Source organism: Oreochromis aureus, linkage group 7, assembly GCF_013358895.1.
Source record: "Oreochromis aureus strain Israel breed Guangdong linkage group 7, ZZ_aureus, whole genome shotgun sequence".
NCBI classification, from domain to species: Eukaryota; Metazoa; Chordata; class Actinopteri; order Cichliformes; family Cichlidae; genus Oreochromis; species Oreochromis aureus.
The window spans coordinates 23,071,053-23,093,021 of record NC_052948.1 but is presented as its reverse complement, the minus strand read 5'-3'; the positions used below and the strand labels follow the sequence as shown (position 1 = coordinate 23,093,021).

Here is a 21,969-nt window from a genome sequence, read left to right as displayed (position 1 = left end):
ATTAAACTGATCAAAATAAAGGGAAGATTGTAGATTAAAGTTGCAGTTTGCATTGGTTATGTCCTCATTTGAGGTGTTTTAGGATTATTGTTAATTAAATACTGTGACAGACAGAAGTGAATTATCTTTTCCCTTCACCCCCCCAACCAGTAATGGCAGCTGCCCCTCCCTGAGCCTGGTTTCTTCCTTTTAAAAGGGAGTTTTTCCTTCCCACTGTTGCCAAGTGCTTGCTCACAGTGGGTCCGGTGATTCCTGGGGTCTTCTTTGTATTAATGTAGGGTCTTTATCTCACAATATAAAGCGCCTTGATGAAACCACTGTGGTAATTTGGCACTATATAAATAAAATTTAACTGAATTAAACAAATACGAGTTGGACAGTAAGGTGAGCAGAGCTTCAGCCTTGATAATGAAGTCATTGCTTTCATCGGGATTTCCATATTTTATGCTACGTCCAGATGAACAGAGTTAACTTTTTGGGATTTCCTTACCTGGATGGTTGAGCATGGACCAAGACACTGTAATGTTGCTTGGGTAAAATTTATCATTAGTTTTATTAACCATTAATTTTTTTAATTAGCCATTATGTCAATACTGTGTCATAAAAAATTACACCTTGTAATGTCATACTTTTATTTGGCCAACAGTCATTATGCATTCATGTCTACCTTTATTATTTATATGACACAATTACCATGTCGGTCTAATCTGTTCTGTCACGTGGGGTTTAAATAAATCTGTAATTTCAAGATATTCAAACATTTAACTTCAGAACAGCGTAATACAGCATACTTGGAATTATGTGTAATTCTAATTGAGGATGATTGTAGTGCAGCTTTAAAGATTTAAAGTAAGCTTTTAAATATAGGCTGCATATATTCTTAACATTCCATAACTCATGGTGGTTTAACTTTGCTGCTTTAAAATTGCAGCGATCTTGAGGAAAACGTTCAAAATGTTGAGAAGACGGCCGAAATTTGAACTCAGCTTTACCTGTGCCGCTGTGAATGAGTGAACTGCAGCATAAACACTGTGCAATACTTGTTTATTGACTCTTTTCCGTGCTCCATTTCAGGCCATTCATTGCTCCCGTTGCTGCGTGAGATGAAGATAAATGTGCACGGTCACATTCTTGCTGGAATAAGATGTTCTTTATTTACCCACTGCTATGTTGAATCATAGTGTCAGAGTCTTATTAATGACGCCTTATTTTCCATTCACAAAGCATTCGCTTAACTCTGAACAAATCTGGGATTAAATCAACTCTAATCAGTTGTTTTGGAACTGGAACATTTGAAAGTCAACGTTTTGTTTTTTGTTTGGTTTTTTTTTTAACTTCCTGGAACAAACCCAGAGAAACTCGAAGAATGTCAGATGTACTTTCAGATTCCTTTTTGGTACACTCTGAAACAACAGCCAGATGTCAATGATTCAATGGAACATAGAATTATAGTACTACTAAATTATTAAATAACAACACTGAAACGATTCATCTGAAAAGATACATTTAAAATAATACAAATAAACTTCCATAATTCTTGCTGTGATAATTAATCATATTCATGTCTGGTTTTTCTAAATACTAACATCGTCTGTATATTTGGCTCAGATTTGACTAATGTATCCCTGTGTGCTCTGGACCTCATATTAACTAAGTTCCTCATTACTCAATAATACAATGTGAGGATGGCAATTTAATTAGATGTCATTTCTGTTACATAACTGTAGAAAAATGCAGTATCTATGATCTTGTCTGTATTATAACAGCCAGACAGGAGCCATGAGACAGTGATGAGCTTTATTTTTGTAAAACTAAAGGTTTAGACAGTGAAGTCACAGAAATGAAGTCAACATTTGTTACTATTCTGTCCCCAGATGAGCTCCAGTTAACATTTTACTCTTACCGTTTTGCTGCGTTAGAAACTCACAGCGCACGTTTTATGACACTGTAGCGCCCTCTAGTGATCACTCAAGGTTAAAACATAGTTATTACTTTATAAACTGGCTATAAAGATGTGTCAAAGTAAACCAAAGTTTAATGGAAAAAATGTGAATCTGAAGTTTATTTTACCTATTTAAGTCATTTTGTTTCATGTTTAGATGCTCCCACTTCTCAACTTAGCATAAATAGCACATTACCTTATTTAAATGCATTGTTAAATGCCTTTAGGTCAAACATCTCTCCATCTAATGTTACCTGTAGATTAGCAGATACACATTGGCTGCCTTGCTGAGAGCAAGAGCCCCATTCCTGAATTCGATAAGTGGAAGAAGCTTGTTAATGGATCATTGTAACTCTTCTACAGTGTTAGAAAAAAAAAAAGTCAGTTATTCAAGATGTGATTTATTATATGGTTCAGTTTTGAGCTTTTTACATATATATATTTATATTTAAAAAACAAACAAACACAATTTTCAATTTTTACAGTATCAAAGTCACTGGTTGTTCTAAAATAACAGATGTTCTGCAGTTAGCATCTGTGCTGGGAGTTAGACTTCAGCAAAATAATCCTACTGACAATATTCAGGAACAAGAAATGTTCCAGAGTCACTTAGAAATCAATCCTGATGAAACAAAGTACTGAAAATAGCTCTTTGACGATAAAACATTTAGTGAATTGTACATGATAGTTTACATTCTTTTGAACATAACATTGTTAAAACATAAAGCCCACTAAATATGTACAAACACTTACATTTTAATGTAAAAATGATCTTAAGGAGACTAGTTTGTAGAGTAGTTTTTAGCAGTTTTAGTAGTTTCTGCTTCTTTAAAAGGGTTAAAACAAAGAACCTAAAATACACTTTGGCTAATTCTTGTTAGACGGGTCAGACTCTGATCAAAAGTAGTGCATATCGTGGACACAGTCGAGACAAACTGGAAGAAGAAAAAAATGGTACAAAGCACTGGTGTGCACGTTGTTTATACTTGTGGCTTTAAGGTTAGTTTCATTGTGTTTCATCCTTGTGTATTTCCTGTTAATGAGGTTATTGTGTTTTTGTGGGTCATGCTAAATTTATACTCTCCACCTCCATTGCAGAGATTCAGGAAAGAAAAAAAAAAATGATACCGGGGGACTATATTTGACCAAAAACAAGTTTTACATTGTTTTTCCTAGAGTCAAACCAAAAGCAAACACAGAAATTAGCTGCCTGAAATGACCATATTACTTTACAGTTTTCCATCCATGAAACCTGTTAAAACAAAACAGTTTTCTTTTTTGTGTTTTCAATAAAGCTGCATGTCTTAAAACTTCAAATCATGTATATTGTTAGCTCAGGCCTATTTTGACTATGGTCTGCCTTTACAGACAGCAGGCACTGACCACTGTTAACTTCTAAGTACTCTACTCTTTATTAACTTTGTATAAAGGTAACTGGTAAGGTTCCCATTGGTCCTACAGGAGATCATATAGTTCAAAGTCGCCTTCCACAATCATCGTACAAATGCCGGATGTGTTAGACATGAACACAAAATGGAAAACTAAATTATGATTATGGTCAGTTCAAGAAAGAATAATGTAGATATTAATAAAAAATAAAATCACAAGGATCCTGCCGATTCTTACAGTTTTAAATGGTTTGCAAATAACTGCGAGAAAGATTAACAGGCAAAAACCCAACAAACATTCTGTATACAGCAGGTAAAGTATTGAACACGTCACCAATCATCTCTAAAGGTCCTGTTGACACGAAATCTCCAGATGTCTGTAACAACCCATCCAAGCCAAACGTCCAAAATGTATGTGTCAGAATGAAAAATGACAGCGGAAAAGTATTGAACATTTTTTTAAATTAATTTATATAATTAATAATTAATTTATATAATTTAATAATTTATAAATTTGATATTGAGTCATTTAATACTTGGTACAAAAGCCTGTGTTGGTGATAACAGCTTCACAATTGCTCAGGTGTGATTTTGGCCGAGTCTTCCACACAAACATCTTCAAATCCTGATTCCACACATCTCGTCTATAAACTGTGAAATTTAGTTCTTTCCATAGATTTTCAGTTGGCTTCAGGTCAGATGATTGGCTGAGCCATTCTTACAGCTGTATTTTCTTTCGCTGAAACCAACTGAGAGTTTCCTTGGCTGTGTGTTTGGGAACATCGTCTTGCTGAAGCGTTTCATCTTCATCATCCTGGTAGATGGCAGCAGATTTATATCAGGAATGTCTCAGTACATTTTTCAATTCATCCTCCTTTCAATAATATGAAGTGTGCCGGTGCTGTATGCTGAAAAACAGCCCCACACATGATGATCCCACCTCCAACCTTCCCTGTTGGTATGGCGTTTTGGGGGTGATGTGCAGTGCCTTCTGCTGATTCCAGGTCTTTCTGTGCTCCTTGGCTCTGGGACAACTCTTTCCACTCCTCGGTCTCAAATCTTGCCGGGAGCACCTGGTTGTGGTCGGCTTATGGTGAAAAATGTGCTTTCCAACAATAAGGTTGTGAAGGTCTTTAGTCTTTGAGCTCATTAGTCTTACCCATCATGAGATGTCTCTTCTGTGACACATTGGTAATGAGACACCTTTTTATAAGCCGTCAGTTGGGACTGAACCAGCTGATATTAATTTGCACTAAGCGTCAGGATTATTTTCTAATTCCTGATAGATTTCAGCTGGTGTCATGACTTTCCATTCCCTTTTGCGCCTCGCTTTCTTCATGTGTTCAATACTTTTTCCCTGTGACGTTTCTCATTCATTACACATAATCTGTGGGCGCCTGTGGTTTGATGTGGGTTTTGCTGACATTTTGGTAAAACTGCACTCATGTGGATCGCATGCCCGACACGTGCCTGCACTTGTCTGACAGAAATGCTTACGGCAAGGGAGTTGCTAAGGAGGGTCAGTTACTTTAATCAGCCGATGTCCTTACTGGCATCATTTCTTTTACAATAAAATGTACACAAGTGTCTGGGACTGTAAAATCTTGCAGAGAAACTGTCAGTTTTGCACTTTGCAAGGACGGCAAAAACAATTTTGTGGTGTTACGTGCCTTTGTTGAAACATGCTTTCACACAAAGGTACGTATGTGCAGTATCTGCAGTGTATGATATTCCACTCCTTTGTTGGACAGCTACAATCTCCACAATACCGAATTCTTTGGATCCCTCTTTTCAACAACGTCTTCGTCTTTTGAGCCGTGGACCGTGTTGTCATAGTCACTGGTTCGGTTTGGCACTACTCCCATTGTCACTGGCCTGTCACGCTGTGTGTCAAAATATAAACTGAATGCATTCTATCAATTTTGTGCTGATTATGTCTCATATTTCTACTGAGGAAAGGTTATTTTGCAATAATTATCCTTTTAAATCCCGTTCCCTAAATTATGAGGTGACGTTTTCTTGTTGGTGGTTTTAGAGATAATCAATGGTGGCCAACACTAACACAGAGTCAAGTTTATCAGTTCTATCTGTGCTTCCTACAGGGTAACGTGAGATTTATTGATTAGTTAATGCCACCTTTTTATAAAATGCCTTTTTATCCCGGCAAAGATATGCTTCATCAGAGACGTTCCAGTACATCCCAGCAGGCCTGTCTCATCTTTCCCTTGTTAGTTAAACATGTTTAAGGTTATGATAATGGTTTACAGCAGCTTTACTGAGCTTGAGTTGCCTGGTTCTTCATCTCCTGCCATTGTTTCTCCCTCAGACTGAGCTCTGCTTCAGAAAAGGCTGCAGGGCCCCAGTTTGTGATTTTCTGCTGCCCCTTGGCACCTGAGCAAGAAACAGAAACAGAAAGAAAAACATTGCTGCATGGCAAATACACCCACCAAAAATGTTTGTAGCGTAAACCAAACAGCATATCATCACAAATTGGCCATACCAACAGTAAAGCTCAGTAATGGAGCAGTGATGATTTGAGATTAATTTGCACCCACAGAACCTGGGCTCCATGCAGTCACTGAGTCTCCTCTGTGCACCAAAGTATTCTGGAGTAAATATTTGAGGCCATCTAATAAACAACTTAAGTTTGACCCAAACTGGGTCATGCAACAAGACAATGATCCCAAGCACAACAGCAACCCCCCCAAAATGGCGTAAAAAAGACAGACCACAACAGCTGATCCTCAGCTAAAAATCTGAGGATTTATTATATGTGTAACTGCCATTTTTCTTCAAATTAAGATAGCAGTGCAAAAAATTTGCAGCACTCTAGATGATGGCCTCTGTCTGATTAGCAGCTACAGGGAAGACCACAGAGGAAATGTTTACCAAACCCACAGAGAAACAGAGAGTTTCTCCCTTTCTCTTATCTACACTCTGTGCCTGCAGAGTGTAGCCTTCTACTTTTATGCCTTCCTCTACTGGCATGTGATTTAATGCCCTTCAAGGGGGTGGCGCTGTCCAACATCAAGCTCACTCGAGTCCTTGCCGTAAATCAGCAAGCAAAACCATTACTCAACACACACAACTACGACCAGCTGTGCTGCCAACTATTGCAACAACCAAACCACATGCATGGTTCCAGGTACAGTTTATCTCAGTCTTGACTAATGACAGGACTGCTGTGCCTCCCGTTGTCTCAGCGTCTGCAATGGTGCAGACACGGAGAGAGTGTACTGACTTTATGATTATAACCAGCTGCAATTGACTGCACAGTTTATAACATATCATAGGTCAGTTTCTACATGAAATAGAATGGCATTTGTTATAATACAACATTTTTAAAAATCCTAACTATCATTGTGAATAGGTTGTCCAAAGCTTTTTAACATCCATGTGTTTTTACTATTTTTTTTAATCTGAATTTATGTTATAGTGAAAAAACCCAACAATTTTATATTTTTTATATGAATAAACAGATGTAAGATATTCTGAATATATCACTATCACCTAACAATAATCCCAACCCTAACCTTAAACTTGAATTTTAACTGTCAAACAGCTCTTAAGAAAAGCACCACATGGTGCAGGCGGATGCTCGTTGGGTTTCTGTTTACCTGGTTGAATGAGCCGTAACAACCCCTCATGTTCAGCCACTTTGTGCTTCCAGGTCTTGGTGTTGTTGGTCGCAGTTTCCAGCTTCTTCTTCACCGTCTGGCTCGCACATGGAGAAACAGAAAACGCAACACATGTATGATGTTTAATAGATATAAGAAATGGCACCTATCAGCATACTGATTCACAAGTGGTTAGTATTAAATTTCTTGTCTAAAGAAATCTTGTCTAAATGGCAGCTCAGCATACATTACTTGTATAGTGACACCATGTCTGGCATACAGCAAATATAACTCTGATTTTCCTCGAGCAGCTCACTTATGGCTAAGCCTGAACAGGTGTTCCTGAGGCTTCCACAAAGTACTTGATTAAATGTGAATTCTTTTGGGAGTGACAGACTAATCACATGATGAGTCTGCATATGTGCATGGGAAGCTGCTGTGCAAATAGTCCAGTCACTGCTAGCAAGGTGGATGGCACATGTTCTGCCTCCTGCATGCAGGTGACTCCCACCTCTAAACCACATGTAGCAGCTTCTGTAGTGTGAGTGGAGCAGACCGTCTCCTGCTGTGTGCTACATATGAGGAAGGACAACTGAAAACAACTTTGAGGACATATGTTAGGTGCAAACCTCAAAAACTCCTCAGGAACTGCTTTGAACTACAGCAAGAGGCACAATTTAGTCATAAAACGCCAACATTCATAGAAATGATGATAAGCTGGGCTTTTCCCTTTTTATTGTTTTAATGATTCATTTGTGGGTAATGGCAAATAAAAAAATTAAAAAAAAAACAGAGGAGTTTCCACACTAGTCCTATTGCATCCATATTCATACCCCCCCATCACTGACCTCATACTGCTCCAGCGCCCCCTGCCTCTCCAGCTCCAGCTGCTCCAGCTGCTTCATTGCAGCTTGCAGGGCGCTCTCCTTGGCCAGACGCTCCTTCTCCAGCTCCTCTTTCTCAGCCACCGTGACGGAGATGGCCTGCTTCTGCTGCAAATGGATCTGCTCCAACTCTGCTCTCTTCTTGGCCTCTTCCTCCAGTAATCTGGTCCACAGTACATATATCATTTACTACAGGCAGGCTTCAGCATGGGCCCTACCCCAGGAGGGTCAGATCACTGCATAAACAAAGCATGTGGACCGTACACGCGGTTTCCACAGATTTGCCACTTCTTATTGAGAAAATTATTAGTCCCTGTGTAGTTTAACACTTGTATAGTTATTATTATCAACATTGTATGCACTGTATACACACACACACACAAAAGTGTTTGCCCCCTTCCTAAGTTTCTAGTTTTTGTATGTTTGTCACACTTAGATGTTTCAGCTCATCAAAAAATGTAAATATATGACAAAAATAACACAAGTAAACACAAAAGGCAGTTTCTAAATTAAGGTGTATACTCTTAAGGGGAAAAAGAATCCAAACCTACATGGCCTTGTGCGGAAAAAGTGATTCCATTATCCACAAATGGCGAAAACATGGAACAGTGGTGAACCTTCCCAGGAGTGCCCAGCTGACCAAAATTACCCCAAGAGTGCAGCGACGACTCATCCAAGAGGTCACAAACAACCCAGAACAACATCCAAAGAACTGCAGGCCTCACTTGCCTCAGTTAAGGTCAGTGTTCATGACTCCACCATAAGAAAGAGACTGGGCAAAAGTGGCCTGCATGGGAGTTTCAAGACAAAAAAACCACTGCTGAGCAAAACGAACATAAAGGCTCGTCTCGTTTTGCCAGAAAACATTTTCATGATCCCCAAGACTTTTGGGAAAATACTCTGTGGACTGACGAAATAAAAAAAACGTGTGTGTCATTTCAGAAAAGGATCATCATACCAAGAGTAAAACATGGTGGGAGTAGTGTGATGGTCTGGGGCTGTTTGCTGCCTTAGGACCTGGAAGACTTGCTGTGGTAAATGAACCATGAATCCTGCTGTCTACCAAAACACCCTGAAGGAGAACGTCCGGCCGTCTGTTTGTGACCTCAAGCTGAAGCAGACTTGGATTTGGCAGCAGGACAATGATCCAAAACACATTAGCAAGTACACCACTGAATGTCTTAAGAAAAACAAAATGCAGACTTTGGAGTGGTCTTGTCCTGACTTAAATCCGATTGAGATGCTATGGCATGACCTTAAAAAGGCAGTTCATGCTCGAAAACCCTCCAGTGTGACCGAATTACAACAATTCTGCAAAGATGAGTGGACCAAAATTTTCCACAGTGCTGTAAAACACTCATTACCAGTTATAGCTTGGTTGCAGTTTTAAGGGTGCTCCAACCAGTTATTCGGTTTAGGGGGCAATCAGTTCACCTTCATTTAGAAACTGAATTTTGTGTTTACTTGCATTATGTTTGTCTAACATTTATATTTGTTTGATTATCTGAAATATTTAAGTGTGACAAAAACACACAAAAAAGAGGAAATCAGGAAGGGGGCAAACACCTTTTCACAAATATAAGAGAAATATATTTCCAGGCTGTAAAAGTATAATCGTTTTAAAAAGAAAAAAAGGAAAAAAAAAGAATAATGAAGAAGCTAATGTGTACATCAGCTGTAAACTGATGTGTGTCAGCAGGTGGTGCAATAGTGTAGTTAGACAAGTAAATATAATAAATATATACACACACAAACATAATTTATCTGAAAGTTCAAACTTTTTTATGAAATATATTTTACATAAAGGTGATCTGAGTTTGTGGTGATGTCATGATTTGTATAGTTGATATTTTTTGACACTGAGACTGTTCATATGTATATAGTGCTGCACAACTGTGCCCCTTACACCCCCCACATGTCTGCACTGGGTAGGAGTTGCTCTGAATCTCATTGTACATGTGTGCAGTGACAATAAAAGGCATTCTACTTCTATCAGAAACAAAAGGCACACGTGACGGATAACATTTAATGTCTTTAAAAAATGAAAGTGAAAGGGGTCAAACTGTCAGAAAAATCTAAACGCAAAGGTCAAACATACTCAGTTCAAGATGCACAGACTTGCTCTCTCCTCTCTCAAAATTTCAGTGGCAAGTCTTTAATGTTTCTTGTATCATTAAGCACCTATACGCTTCATTATAAAACACTGCCATTTAGTTCTCAGGCATATTTTACTCATTTTAATGTGTTTATATAGTTGTTTGTTTGGACAAAAACAGCCACTGAAAATTGTCCTCTTCTAAAGAACTGATTGCCATTTTTAACACAACGACTACATTTAAAGGAAATACTCGCTGGTGACTTCTCAAACGTGACCTGGAATGTATTCATCAGCAGATAGGAAGGAAAGATGGGGGAGGAAATGTCGAGTGTATGAAGGAGAAGTTGAAAGTCTGGCTGTGTATAGCCTCCTATATAAAGAAAACAAAGACTCAGACGCAGCTCTTTGGACAGAGGTTCATGTGAAGCACTTAATTAGGAATATTAAGTTTCATGCTTCACTGAAATTTGGTAGCACCAGTGCTGGATTGTTAAGGTAACAAAAAAGAATTTATATGAATATATTTATGCCAGTGTTATGCTTTCCAGATCAGAGAAGTATGCAAAGATCCGAGTGACCTAAGTTTCCTCATCAGAGGATCTGAGTGAGGCTCTGTGGGGAATACTTTTTATACAAACCCAAACATTTCTCCCTCCGCACACCCTTTGACTCACCGTGTCTGCAGCTTACGGATGGTTTCCTCATCCTGTCTGGCACGCCTCTCGTCTTCCAAAGCGTGCTCCAGTTGACCATACATGTCTTCCAGCTCATGGACCCTCTGCAGGTACTGCTCCAGCTCAGTGGACTTCTCAGCCAGGTTTTTCTCAATCTGCTGCCGCACCTTTAAAACCAGGAAACACAGAAGTATACTTCACCTGGAATTCAAAATCAATACTCATAAGATACACTCGTATGTGTTTATACACCACTCTGCAATCATTAGATATTAATCTGTGGCTCTTCCTCAGTGTGTTTTTTTTCTCCATCGCCCCCATCTCACCCTCAGTTGGTTGCGGCAGATGGCTGACCCTCCCTGAGGATGGTTTTGCTGGATGTTGTTTCCTGTTAAAAGAGCTTTTCCTTCCCACTGTTGCCAAAGTGCTTGCTCATAGGCGAGCATCTAATTTTCAGGGTTTTCTTTCTTATTGTCGGGTCTTTACCTTGCAATATAAAGCACCTTAAGGGGACTGGTAATGGTTTCATGCTATATTAAAAAAAGCTGACTTGAATTAAGCGTTAGAGTTTGCATATTGGTGCCAACTCTTAAGTGCCACAGCAGGTGCGCATATCTAAAGTACTCTTGTCATGATCAATCAGTATCTCACTGGAAACCCGTGTAAGATATTTAAAGACGTGTAAAACAAACTGACATAGACAGGTGTACCTAAAACCTCAGTCAGAGATAACTGCTATCACAACTGCTATCAGCTCTCTGTAAACTCAGGCTTTCTGCTCCAAGTGCGTTCACATAAAAGACGGCTGATTACTCCCATCAGACACATTATCAGAGGAACAGGTGACATGCTGTAAAGAAATATAACAGAAAGCTGATAGTTATCAGTTATTCTCTGTAAACTCAGGCTTTCTGTTTCAGGCTCTCACTGCTTTCACATAAAAAAGGGCTGCCTACATCCAGAGACAGAGGAACAGGTGACAGCAAAGAAATATAACAGCAAAATATGATAGAAAAATCAGCCTTGTGAGTTCATAAGTTAGTATTTGTTCTAGCAGTCTTTATGTCCTGAGTGCTGCTGTTTACTTCTGATATTGTGGGTGCATTTAAAGTGCATTGTGACACTGTCCCAAAGCCTTCTGATGGAGAGCTGTAAATCACTTTAGTTTGTGGTCAGATCAAATTGAAATATTTTCTGTTGACTGAATATTATTGCTGTTCAATACCAAAGGCTGCTGTATCATCCAAATCCCACTTGGAGCTTATTGATGGGAAAAGACTCAATGAAAACATTTGAGAGTCACCTTAGAGCTCAGCGTGCCTCACTAACACATTAACACTGCTTCATACAACACCTCTGGGATCAGGAGTTTATGAATTAGCACACACAATCTTTATCAATAGTTTTAATAATTAACTGATTAATGGACCAGCAGGATTGATCAGCAGAATGAGTTTTAACTCATTAGTGGAGCAAACACTAAAAACCTCGAGCTATTCTCAGTGGGTAGCTCAGCTGGTGTGCAAGAGTGTGAGAGAAAGTGGAGTTAAGCGAAGTGCTGTTACAACCAACTTAAACCAAGTAATGTATTAATGATGTATAAGAATAAGTAAGTACAACAAATCAAAATTACACCATCTCTTAGGATCAACTAAGTGGGACATCCGAGAGCAGAACTGTGACTAAAGAACCACAGTTAAACATCTCTCTGCCATTTCACCACATCCATGCTGTGCAGCAAGCATGTCAAGATGTTATCAGTGGCATTCAAGCACAGTTAAATGGGTCTCTTTTATAAACAAGCGTTTGTGAGTAAGAAGAAAACACCATCAGTGTTAGTTGAGCCTCATAGACATTTCTTAACCACACACTATGTTCTTAAATGTGAGGCAACAAACATAATATCCATTCAAGTCTCTCCAAATTGCTGCTCAAGACTCTGCAGTAGTTTTTTGTTTATTTTAGTAGCTCCTCTCAGTTTCTATATTTAACAAGTTTATGTCAGATTAAAATGAATGAATCATGTTATAGCAAAACACAATGTTGTTCTGACTTACCCATTATTGCATGCTCTCAATAATACAGTGATATAAATATATTTGCAGCCTGATAATTGAGGTTTAATGTCCCTGAATATAAAGCAAGCGCAGTAATTGGCCAGTCGGGTGGCCCGCCCACCCGCCCGCCCGCCCGCCCGTCCATCCGTCCGTGTCACGGGGGGCTGGAGTCTATCCCAGCTACTATAGGGTGAGAGTTGGGGCACACCCTGGACAGGTCTAGTCACAGTCTGTCACACGGCTAACGCAGAGAGACAGACAACCATTCGCACTCACATTCACATTTAGAATCATCAATTAACCTAACCTCACTATCTGCATGTCTTTGGACTGTGGGAGGAAGCCAGAGTATCCAGAGAGAACCCACACAAACACAGGAGAACATGCAAACTCCACACAGAAAGGCCCCGGCCAGATGGTGGGGTCTAACTCAGGACCTGGTAGTGTTTGACTTTGCTTATTTTTTGTTTTATCTGTAATAGTACAACTATGGAGGCCACCATTGATGACATTTGCACATATCTACTACTGATGTTTCAATATATATCTCAGAAAACTGACCAAAGACTGAGTGGAATTGCACAGATGAACAGCCATCACGGAAATGATGCAGAGATACAGCGAGGGGATGCAGAATTAACTTAAATAGTAGGAAGTAGGAACTGCTAAAGCACTAAAACTGTCTTTCTGTTCAGGAATTAAAGTAAATAACTCTAATTTGGCATTTTAATCAGAAGATCGGAAGATCCAGCACTAGAGTGTACTTAATGAAGTGTAGCTTTTACAATATTAAGATGCTGTCTGGCAGAGTAATCAGAGGTTTGTGGTAATGGTGCAGAGGAAATGTTTGTGTAACTAACACGAAAAAGTCAACGTATGATATTAAGTCCAACTGGCACCACTATGCTCGACTGTATGTTATGGACATTACGTGCAGATGAGAAGGATTGACAGACCAGTTTCTCTCTCTCCAGGTCCCTCCTGTAGCGGTCCTGGAGCTCAGTTTGGGTCTGAAGGCGTCTTGTTTCTTCTTCTGCTGCGTTAGCCGCTGCCTCCTCCAGAGCCTGCCAAAAGAACAACAGACAAGCCAACAATGAAATGTTTTAATAATTTCCTTTTTTTGCAGAGTGGACTAAAGCAGTATGTGAAATCACACATTTCACACCCTTGTAGTTTCAGGTTAAAGAGACTGTTTGGTGGTGTTACTTTTACACACACTAAAATATCACACTCTAGTCAGGGATATAACCAGGGCTGAGAAAGGCTACACTTCTTAATATATTAAAAGGTCCTAGAGTCGTAAAACAGCCACAAACCCCCCCCCCCCCCAAAAAACCCCCCTGTTATTTTGAAAACTGTAAAGGACTTACATCTTCCTGCTTTTGCAGAAGCAACTACATATATGGAAATATGGAATATGTGCTGTGGGTATATAATAATGACATAAAACAAGATAAAGTATGGACTTTATCCTTTAATGAAATTAAAATAACACAAGGCAAAAGTTACCTACTTAATAACTGGCTTTACCTTCGATTCACTCCTCGTACCTGAACCAATCATCAGTCATCATTCTTAATAAGTCATGTTACAGCCCAACTCGACACACTGGAGGGAAGGATATCAATTTGGCAACATGTCCAGTGTTTTCAAAGAAAAAGCCATCTAGAGCGCACATTATGGTGCCAGTTCGTGTTTTGTTTTGGCGTCCTCATAGCTTTGGCCGTAATTGTAGTATTTAATTTGTACAGTTTCTCCTTAAAGTGCCATCAGTTCACAACCAGAATTGTAGCTCTTCTAATTTAATTTTCCCTTCTAAAGCCTGGTAATTATATCTATTATTTTATTTTGTTTTTAGTGTTTTGTAGTTTTATGAAACTACTGTGCAGACAAAAGGTTAGCCAAGGATGAGAACTGAAAGGTAGTAACACAAAGTATGCAGCACATCAGTTTCATGCCTCCATTTTGAAACTGGCGAACTACATCATAACTTTTAAATAAACTTGAAATTAAAAAGCAGTTTCTCTATTTTAAAAACCGCAGAATGAAAAAAGGAAAACAAACAACGAAACTGGTGTGAGGGGGAAGTTTCAGCAAAGACCTGTCAGGGGGGGATTGCTGCATGTTTAATTTTAGTTGTAAGACTGTGGTTTATAACAGACTAACAGAAATGAGTGCGCTGCCTCTGAATAGGTATGCAAATGTACCACCAGCAGTGCTCTATGAGCATGAAGTAATACACGATGAAATCATTTTTCCGGCAGAGTTCAGACTTCTTGGAATAACAAATGTTTTACCGTTGCGGTTGCATTTTTATTTTATGGCTGATAAATAATCAGCATCTCAGACAGTGGTAGGCAGGCTAGCCAGTTACTTCACATACTGGTATCACATTTGACTATTTTTAAACAATGATAACATGAAGATCAAAAAGATTTATATAGCACCAATTTAAAAAAAAAAAAAAAAAAAAAAGCTGCCTCAAGGCACTTTCTAGGATTCAGTACCAACAATATTAGAAAGAACCATCACCAGGCCCTCTATCAGCAAGCACTGGGTAACAGTGGGAAGGAAAAACTCCCTTTAAAAATAGGAGGAAACCTTTCACCACAACCAACCTCGGGGGGGGGGGGAAGCTATCTGCCACAGCTGGTTGTGAATGAAGGGAAATTTAGTTTAGCCGTTGGCAAGTTTTCTGCTTGTTTCAAGACTTTTTCCTCATTTAACTTTCTGAATGACAAAGTTATAAAATACAACACAAGTTACTCTCAATGTGGAATTGCAGGTGACTGTTGATACAAGACATTTGATAAAATGTTATCAGGAGCATAAGTAGGTTTGGTGCTTCCAGATGTTTCTAGAGGTCCCTGAATTTATTACAAAATGTAGCATCAGGCAGCAGCAACTTCATTAACTCCATTTTCATTTCCGTCCATTTAATTAAATTGGCTAATTCCATTATCTTGCCAGGATGTAATAACACTTTATACTTCTTTTTTTTTGTCCCCTAATTGCTAGATAAATTTTCCTCTTATGCTGTAATAGGAATGCAATCAAAATGTAGTTCCAAGAAGAAATTGACCATAATTACAATTTACCTGACATATTCAGACAACATCCCAAAAAGTTGATTCGGTTCATCTGGACGTAACGTTTTCAGTTGGAGAAATGTTTCATCACTCATCCAAGTGACTTCTTCAGTCTCAGCTGACTGCAGGTTTCTCTAACCTTATAAACAGGTTTGACTCACAAACTATATGTCATCAGGATGCTACAGCACAGAGCAAACCCCATTCCCACTGACACAGAGGCCAGGGAAGCAGAAGAACATCACATCAAGAAGGTCCTGGGTAAATGTGGTTATTCCAGCTGGACATTTGTCAAAGCTGAGAAGGCACCTAAAGAACGTTCCAGCCCATCCATGACAGAAGGACAACCGCTGACTAAGCGAAAACTCACGCATCTCTGTGGTTTTTAAACCCTAAAACACACTGCGCAAAAATTGGTCCACCCCAAGGATCGGGTCCCCTGACACAAACAGAGTAATATAGTGTATGCTGTTAAGTGCCAGGAGGATTGCCAGGATTAAACATCAGGGAAACCAAACAACCTCTGGCGAAGCGGATGGCACAACACAGAAGAGCTACCTCGTCAGGCCAGGACTCTGCAGTTGATTTACACCTACAGGCCAGTGGACACTCTTTCAATGATGAGGATGTACACATCCTGGACAGGGAGGAACGCTGGTTTGAGCGTGGAGTCAAGGAGGCCATTTACGTGAAAAGGGAAAGAGCATCTCTGAATCGAGGAGGGGGCCTAAGGGTACATCTTCCACCATCATACAATGCTGTGATTGCAGCCATTCCCCAACTCTCTGTGAACGGTACTCATGGTACCATTCGCACTGATCTGTGGTCTTTGATCAATGATCAATGGTCATGACAATTTGCATATTAATGATCAAGAAACTGACCTCACAGCCCATTGTTCCTTCAGTGGGCTGGTTTCAGTCATTGTGCAAAGGTACTGTTTATAAGATTGGGGAAACCTGCAGTCAGCTGAGACTGAAGAAGTCACTTGGATGAGTGACGAAACGTTTCTCCCACTGAAAACGCTACGTCCAGATGAACAGAATCAACTTTTTGGGATTTACTTACCTGAATGATTGAGCAAGATATACAGACAACACCATGAAGAACTTTAATGTAAAAAAACAACAACAAAAAAACCCCCACATCATGGTAAAAGATCAGTATGATAAAGTTGCCAACTCCATTACAGAGCCGATATAAAATCGATACGTTACGGTTTTAAAAACTTAAATTTGTTTTTCAGCTCTAAAAACTTTATATGGTTAGCTTTTGCATTTATAAAAGAAGCAAAGGTTCAAAAATACTAGAATAACTAACTATCTAAAATAAAAGACATTTAAAAGTCCAACCTACCCTATACACTGCAAGGTTAAACTTTTATAATTGCTGCCATTGTTTTTGTTCTACAATCATTTAAACACAATGTGAACACAGTCTTGTGCGAACTGTGTGTAGCTGTTTTTAGCCTCTTGGTATCTCACTGACCTATGAGGAATGTGACACCAACAACACTAGAATAAACAATTTATGAAAACACATTTTTAAGTTTGCTGGCTGTTGGTGTAGAGCCTGGGTTTGTTTCGAAACAAAACCGTACATTACTGGGAAAAATATTTAGGTAAATTAAGCTGTGCTGGTGGTTGATCAATAACCTCTTTTTGCCTCACCCCTCATGTGAACTGTCTGCAGACTGTCACAGTCCTCCTCTTATAGTAGCAGTGTGTGAGAATCTCTACTGTATGCCTGTGTGTGGCTATACATGTTTGTGTTCATTGTTAATTCATGAAGCTAACTATGCGAGATGTACACTTACACCTCAATGGTAGATTGTTGTGAGTTTAGAGGTCGCTGTTCCAGACAAAGAACTCTTGTCCTGTTCTTCAGTCTACGTTAGACGAGCGCAGCAGTGTGAACCAGTCTGACTGCAACTTAGCTTTCCTCACAATGCTGGCTGCAAAACCCCCGGTCCTGCACTGAACTGAAAACCTAACCACTGATACTTGGTCAATGCGGTGATTTTAGTTTAACTAAACAATACCATTCTCAGAGAAGATTTATCTGAGCCCTTGAGTCAGATAAGAGGCCTTTTTTAATTATTTGTAGCCCATCTGCTCTGCAATTATGTTTTTTTTTTCTATACACACACACACACACACACACACACACACACACACACACACACACACACACACACACACACACACACACACACACACACAAAAATCACAAAATCAGTTGAGAGACTATTTAATAACATTTGTAACATTTGCCCATCTTGCAAAAGGAGAGTACAAACAAACATCTTTTTCTCACAGATGAGTAACATCAATGAGAAAAATACTTAACCACTACAATTTTGAAGCTGGCACTTCCTGTCATTTCCCAGCATTAGCAGAAAGCAGCCACTAATTGTCAGCATTTGAAAAGGACAAATGAAATTGCAGAAATCAGCACTGTTGGCACGATTGAGAGTGAGGTTTAGCAGGAGGATTTTCTGGAGCAACATGTTTAATGGCATCTGCCCCCCCCCGCCCCCACATTGCTCTTTCAATCCACATTCCTTCATTTGCAGGAAGTGATGGACTATTTATTAGTCAGAGACTGCAGGGTGGAGCTGGTCTATTGTTGGCATTCATGAGCTGGCAGCAAGTTTCAGTGGTAATGAGAGTTTTTAGTTGACCTACTTCAAATAGTTGCATGAGACGCATGTGTAACCCTGCAGTGTGCAACACAAAAATACACCGTCACTTCTGAAAGTGCGCAACATAATAATTATTGAATGATTATTTTAAGATGTGATGCGATCTTAGAAGAATGTTGCTGGATTGGTTTTGACACTTAATTTAGTCGATGACAGCCGTGATGACATACCTGACTGAAAACAGTGGTTCCTTCTCGGTCACAAAGTGGCTTCTTAACACTTGTTAAGCAAGATGCAATCCCAACATTATGCCATAATAGTTAGAGACATCTTGGTACTTCTAAGTTGCTATATCTATGCCAGTCAGCTCTATCAGTTTAAAGTTTTATCACTTCACAGTGCAGTGGGTGACCACAGAGAGAGGTGGACAGGCTGCTGACCATAGCCAGTATACGTCTATGGTGCCATAGCAGGAAGTGCAATAGCCAGTATATGTCTATGGCCTGGGGAGGGAGATTCATGAAAAGCAGTTATAGTTGTAACCAGACTGGACCATTTTGTTAGTTCCATTACCATCCACCCAGTTTTTGCTGGTATCTAGGGCTAGGTCACACAGAAGCAGCAGACTAAGAAGAGAAGCCCAAAACCCCTTCTCCCCAGCCACTAGGGATGGGTATTGATAAGATTTTAACGATTCCGATTCCATTTTCGATTCTGTTTAACGATTCGATTCTTTATCGATTCTCTTATCGATTCTTGTTTTTAAAAAAGGAGAACACTAAGGTCGATTAGCTTAGAACTGTTTTATATCTTCTCTTTCAACAAGATAGAAATTTAGGAGTAACATGGCCTTACAAACCCAACAGTGAGATCTTAAGAGATCCACAGCCTACGGCTCTTCAATGGGGTGTCACAGGGTCCCCGGGGGAAATTGTAAACGTAAAATAATAAAATAAATATTCTTCTGTAGCAATAACAAAGTATAACATAAATTATTCTGTAGCAATTACACAAGAATATCCAGTAATGTCCCTGCCTACAATTAAACACATTCACTTACCATCTGCTGTGGCAAATGGCTGCAAGGTTTTGACCACAAACTAGTCACTGCTCGGTGACATTCGGGCCTGAAAAGAGACGCTACCGGTAGACTGCAGCGACAACTGCCAGCGAGCGCCAGCCAGACTCTGTCTGTCTCTCTCATCATGGTCACCTAAATGCACAGTAATGGCAGGTTTTGTAATAAAGCAGATCGCGCTAACATAATATGCACTGTTAGTTGATTATTTACCTGCCGCATTAACGGGAGAGGACGTGCAAACGTTACCGCTGCTGCTGCTGAGATTCACGAGTCCGGAGCGGAATTAAAGACATTCATTTAAGTTCATCGCGTGTTTTGTGAGCAAATGCTTTTGCATATTCGTAGTGTTTCCTCCCTTAATGAAATATCTACTTTGCAAGTATTGCAAGTTGCCCTGTTGTCATCTGTTCTCGTAAAGTATAAACAAACTTTTGAGCGTTTGAGCCGCTTAGGCGCCGTGTTTCCTGCCAGGTATGCTCCGACGCTCCGCAACGTGGTGACGTCATTCGGGGCGACTGGAATCGATAAGGGAATCGTTTGCAAAAATGGCAAACGATTCCAAGGAATTGAAACAGTGGGAACCGGTTCTCAACAAGAACCGGTTTTCGATACCCATCCCTACCAGCCACCTCCAACACATCTGTGGGAAAACCGAGGCAATCCCAGGTCAGCTGAGAAATAATCTACCCAGCGTGTCCTTGGTCTACACCAGGGCTTCCTCTTGACAGCACATGCCTGGAACACCTCATCAAGGAAACATCCTACACTTATACCTGAACCACTTCGACTGACTTTTTTCAGTGTGCAAGAGTCGCGGCTGTTTGAGTCCATCTCAAATGACTGAACTCCTCACCTCAGCTCTGAGCAAGAAGCCAGCCTCTACAGGAAGCTCGTTTTCACAGCTAGTATCCACAAACTCGTTCTTCTGGTCACTACCCCACAGTTTGTAACCACAGATGAAGCTAGGACGATATCAACACTTGGCTATGCCTGTTGGTAAAAATTTATGACCGTAATCAATTACAGAGGGCAGCCCTGGCAGAGTTCAACACCCACTAGGGCTCACGTCCTGCAAGGCCAACCAACTTCTCACTGTGGTCGTACAGGGACCGAATCGCTCATAAAAACAAACCAAATAACCCATACTTCCAAAGAACCTCAAAAAAACCCTCAACCAAGGCTTAAAGGTGTGATTGCTTTTAAAGTAGCCAGGCCCATCAGTGGTCTTCTTTCTTTGGGCTTCCCCCCCCTCCACAAGCTCTCAAAAGTCAGCTTGATGCAAGCGAGCAGAAGTCAACTCCGACAGCAGAGCCGTCTGCAAGAGCATAAATTAGCTACAGCTAAGCAGAGACGCGCTCGCCTGCATGATGGCTTCTTTGTGCACTTGGCTGTCGAGTTCTATGTGCCTAAATGGCAACGAATTATTTGCTGTCTTTTGACGGAAATATGATTCCATAAAAGGCAAGGCAGGCAGAACATTGTTTTCAGATACTTCAAGCACTTTCCCAAACTTAGTGCCAAATAGTGAGCACCTTCCTGTAGAGAAGGTGCCTGAAAAATGGAGGACAGGCTTGCAGCTTTAACACTGCACATTCTTCACACATGCATTTGAGCCCTGAACATTTCTAAGACTTCTCTGACATGAATGTGAGAACACAAATTAGCTGGTCTTTAACCACCAGTGTGCTGTAACATAGCTCAACAGTGAGGTGCAGTTTGTGCATACATACATAAACACAGGTAGCTCCCATTTCTAAACCACACAGTGCATTTCCAGTAATACAATTTTGTCTGAAGCAGACAAAGTTCATGTGTCAAAATGACTTATATTCAGGCCTGTTTTGTAGTCTACCTTACAATGAGGCTGTGGATAGTACCCATAAAGCTTGCAACACAGTCAACACATGCCCCCTTACTCCATCAGTGCACTTTACGCTGGATCCTGGAAGAGGAATGCCTCCCATCCTTCCTCATTTTTTAATCTGAGACTTAGTACTGAGGACTGAGCTGTGCTTTGAGGAGTGCCGTTTTCGAACATACAAGTTCAGAACTTCCCTGATGGGAAATCCCTCGGGTTTGTCTCGCTCACTAAAGAATGCAAATACTTTTTTCCTGGATTGCTTTTGTTTTTCTGTTCCATTCATAATTAATCTTATTTAAACATCCTGGTGTTCATCTGTGATCCTACAGATGCACCTCCAGCCTTATAAGCAGACGCTTCTCTCGTTATAACCTCAGTAACCACATCTCCCTTACGTGCACTTCCTATTTTCGAGAAATTCTCAAGAGAAAGGCTGTTTTAATTCAGAGTCATTACTGCCTGCCCAACTGTCAGGCTATTATCTGAGAACCTTATCTTCAAGTGTGTTTTTTCCATTTCAACAAAGGAAATAAACTTTTATTTGTATTTTTAGCTCAGAGGATGAAAGTCGGTGGCTTCACTTTACAGGGTCTTTCTCATGTCTGAGGATCACATGCTGATCTTGTACTATATG

At 40.0% G+C, this 21,969-nt stretch overlaps 1 protein-coding gene across 1 annotated transcript in view; it reads right to left on the bottom strand.

Annotated features, from left to right (window-relative positions):
- Positions 1-2,326: 2,326 nt before the first annotated feature.
- swap70b (switching B cell complex subunit SWAP70b) overlaps positions 2,327-21,969 on the bottom strand; it is a 34,362-nt gene continuing 14,719 nt past the window's right edge. Inside the window, exons 8-12 of the mRNA XM_031731843.2 lie at positions 13,617-13,724; positions 10,604-10,770; positions 7,796-7,994; positions 6,948-7,044; positions 2,327-5,721 (exon numbers count right to left, since the gene is read on the bottom strand). Of these exons, the coding sequence (XP_031587703.1) occupies positions 5,603-5,721; positions 6,948-7,044; positions 7,796-7,994; positions 10,604-10,770; positions 13,617-13,724 (690 nt within the window). The 3' untranslated portion in view covers positions 2,327-5,602. The remainder of the gene's footprint in view (positions 5,722-6,947; positions 7,045-7,795; positions 7,995-10,603; positions 10,771-13,616; positions 13,725-21,969) is intronic.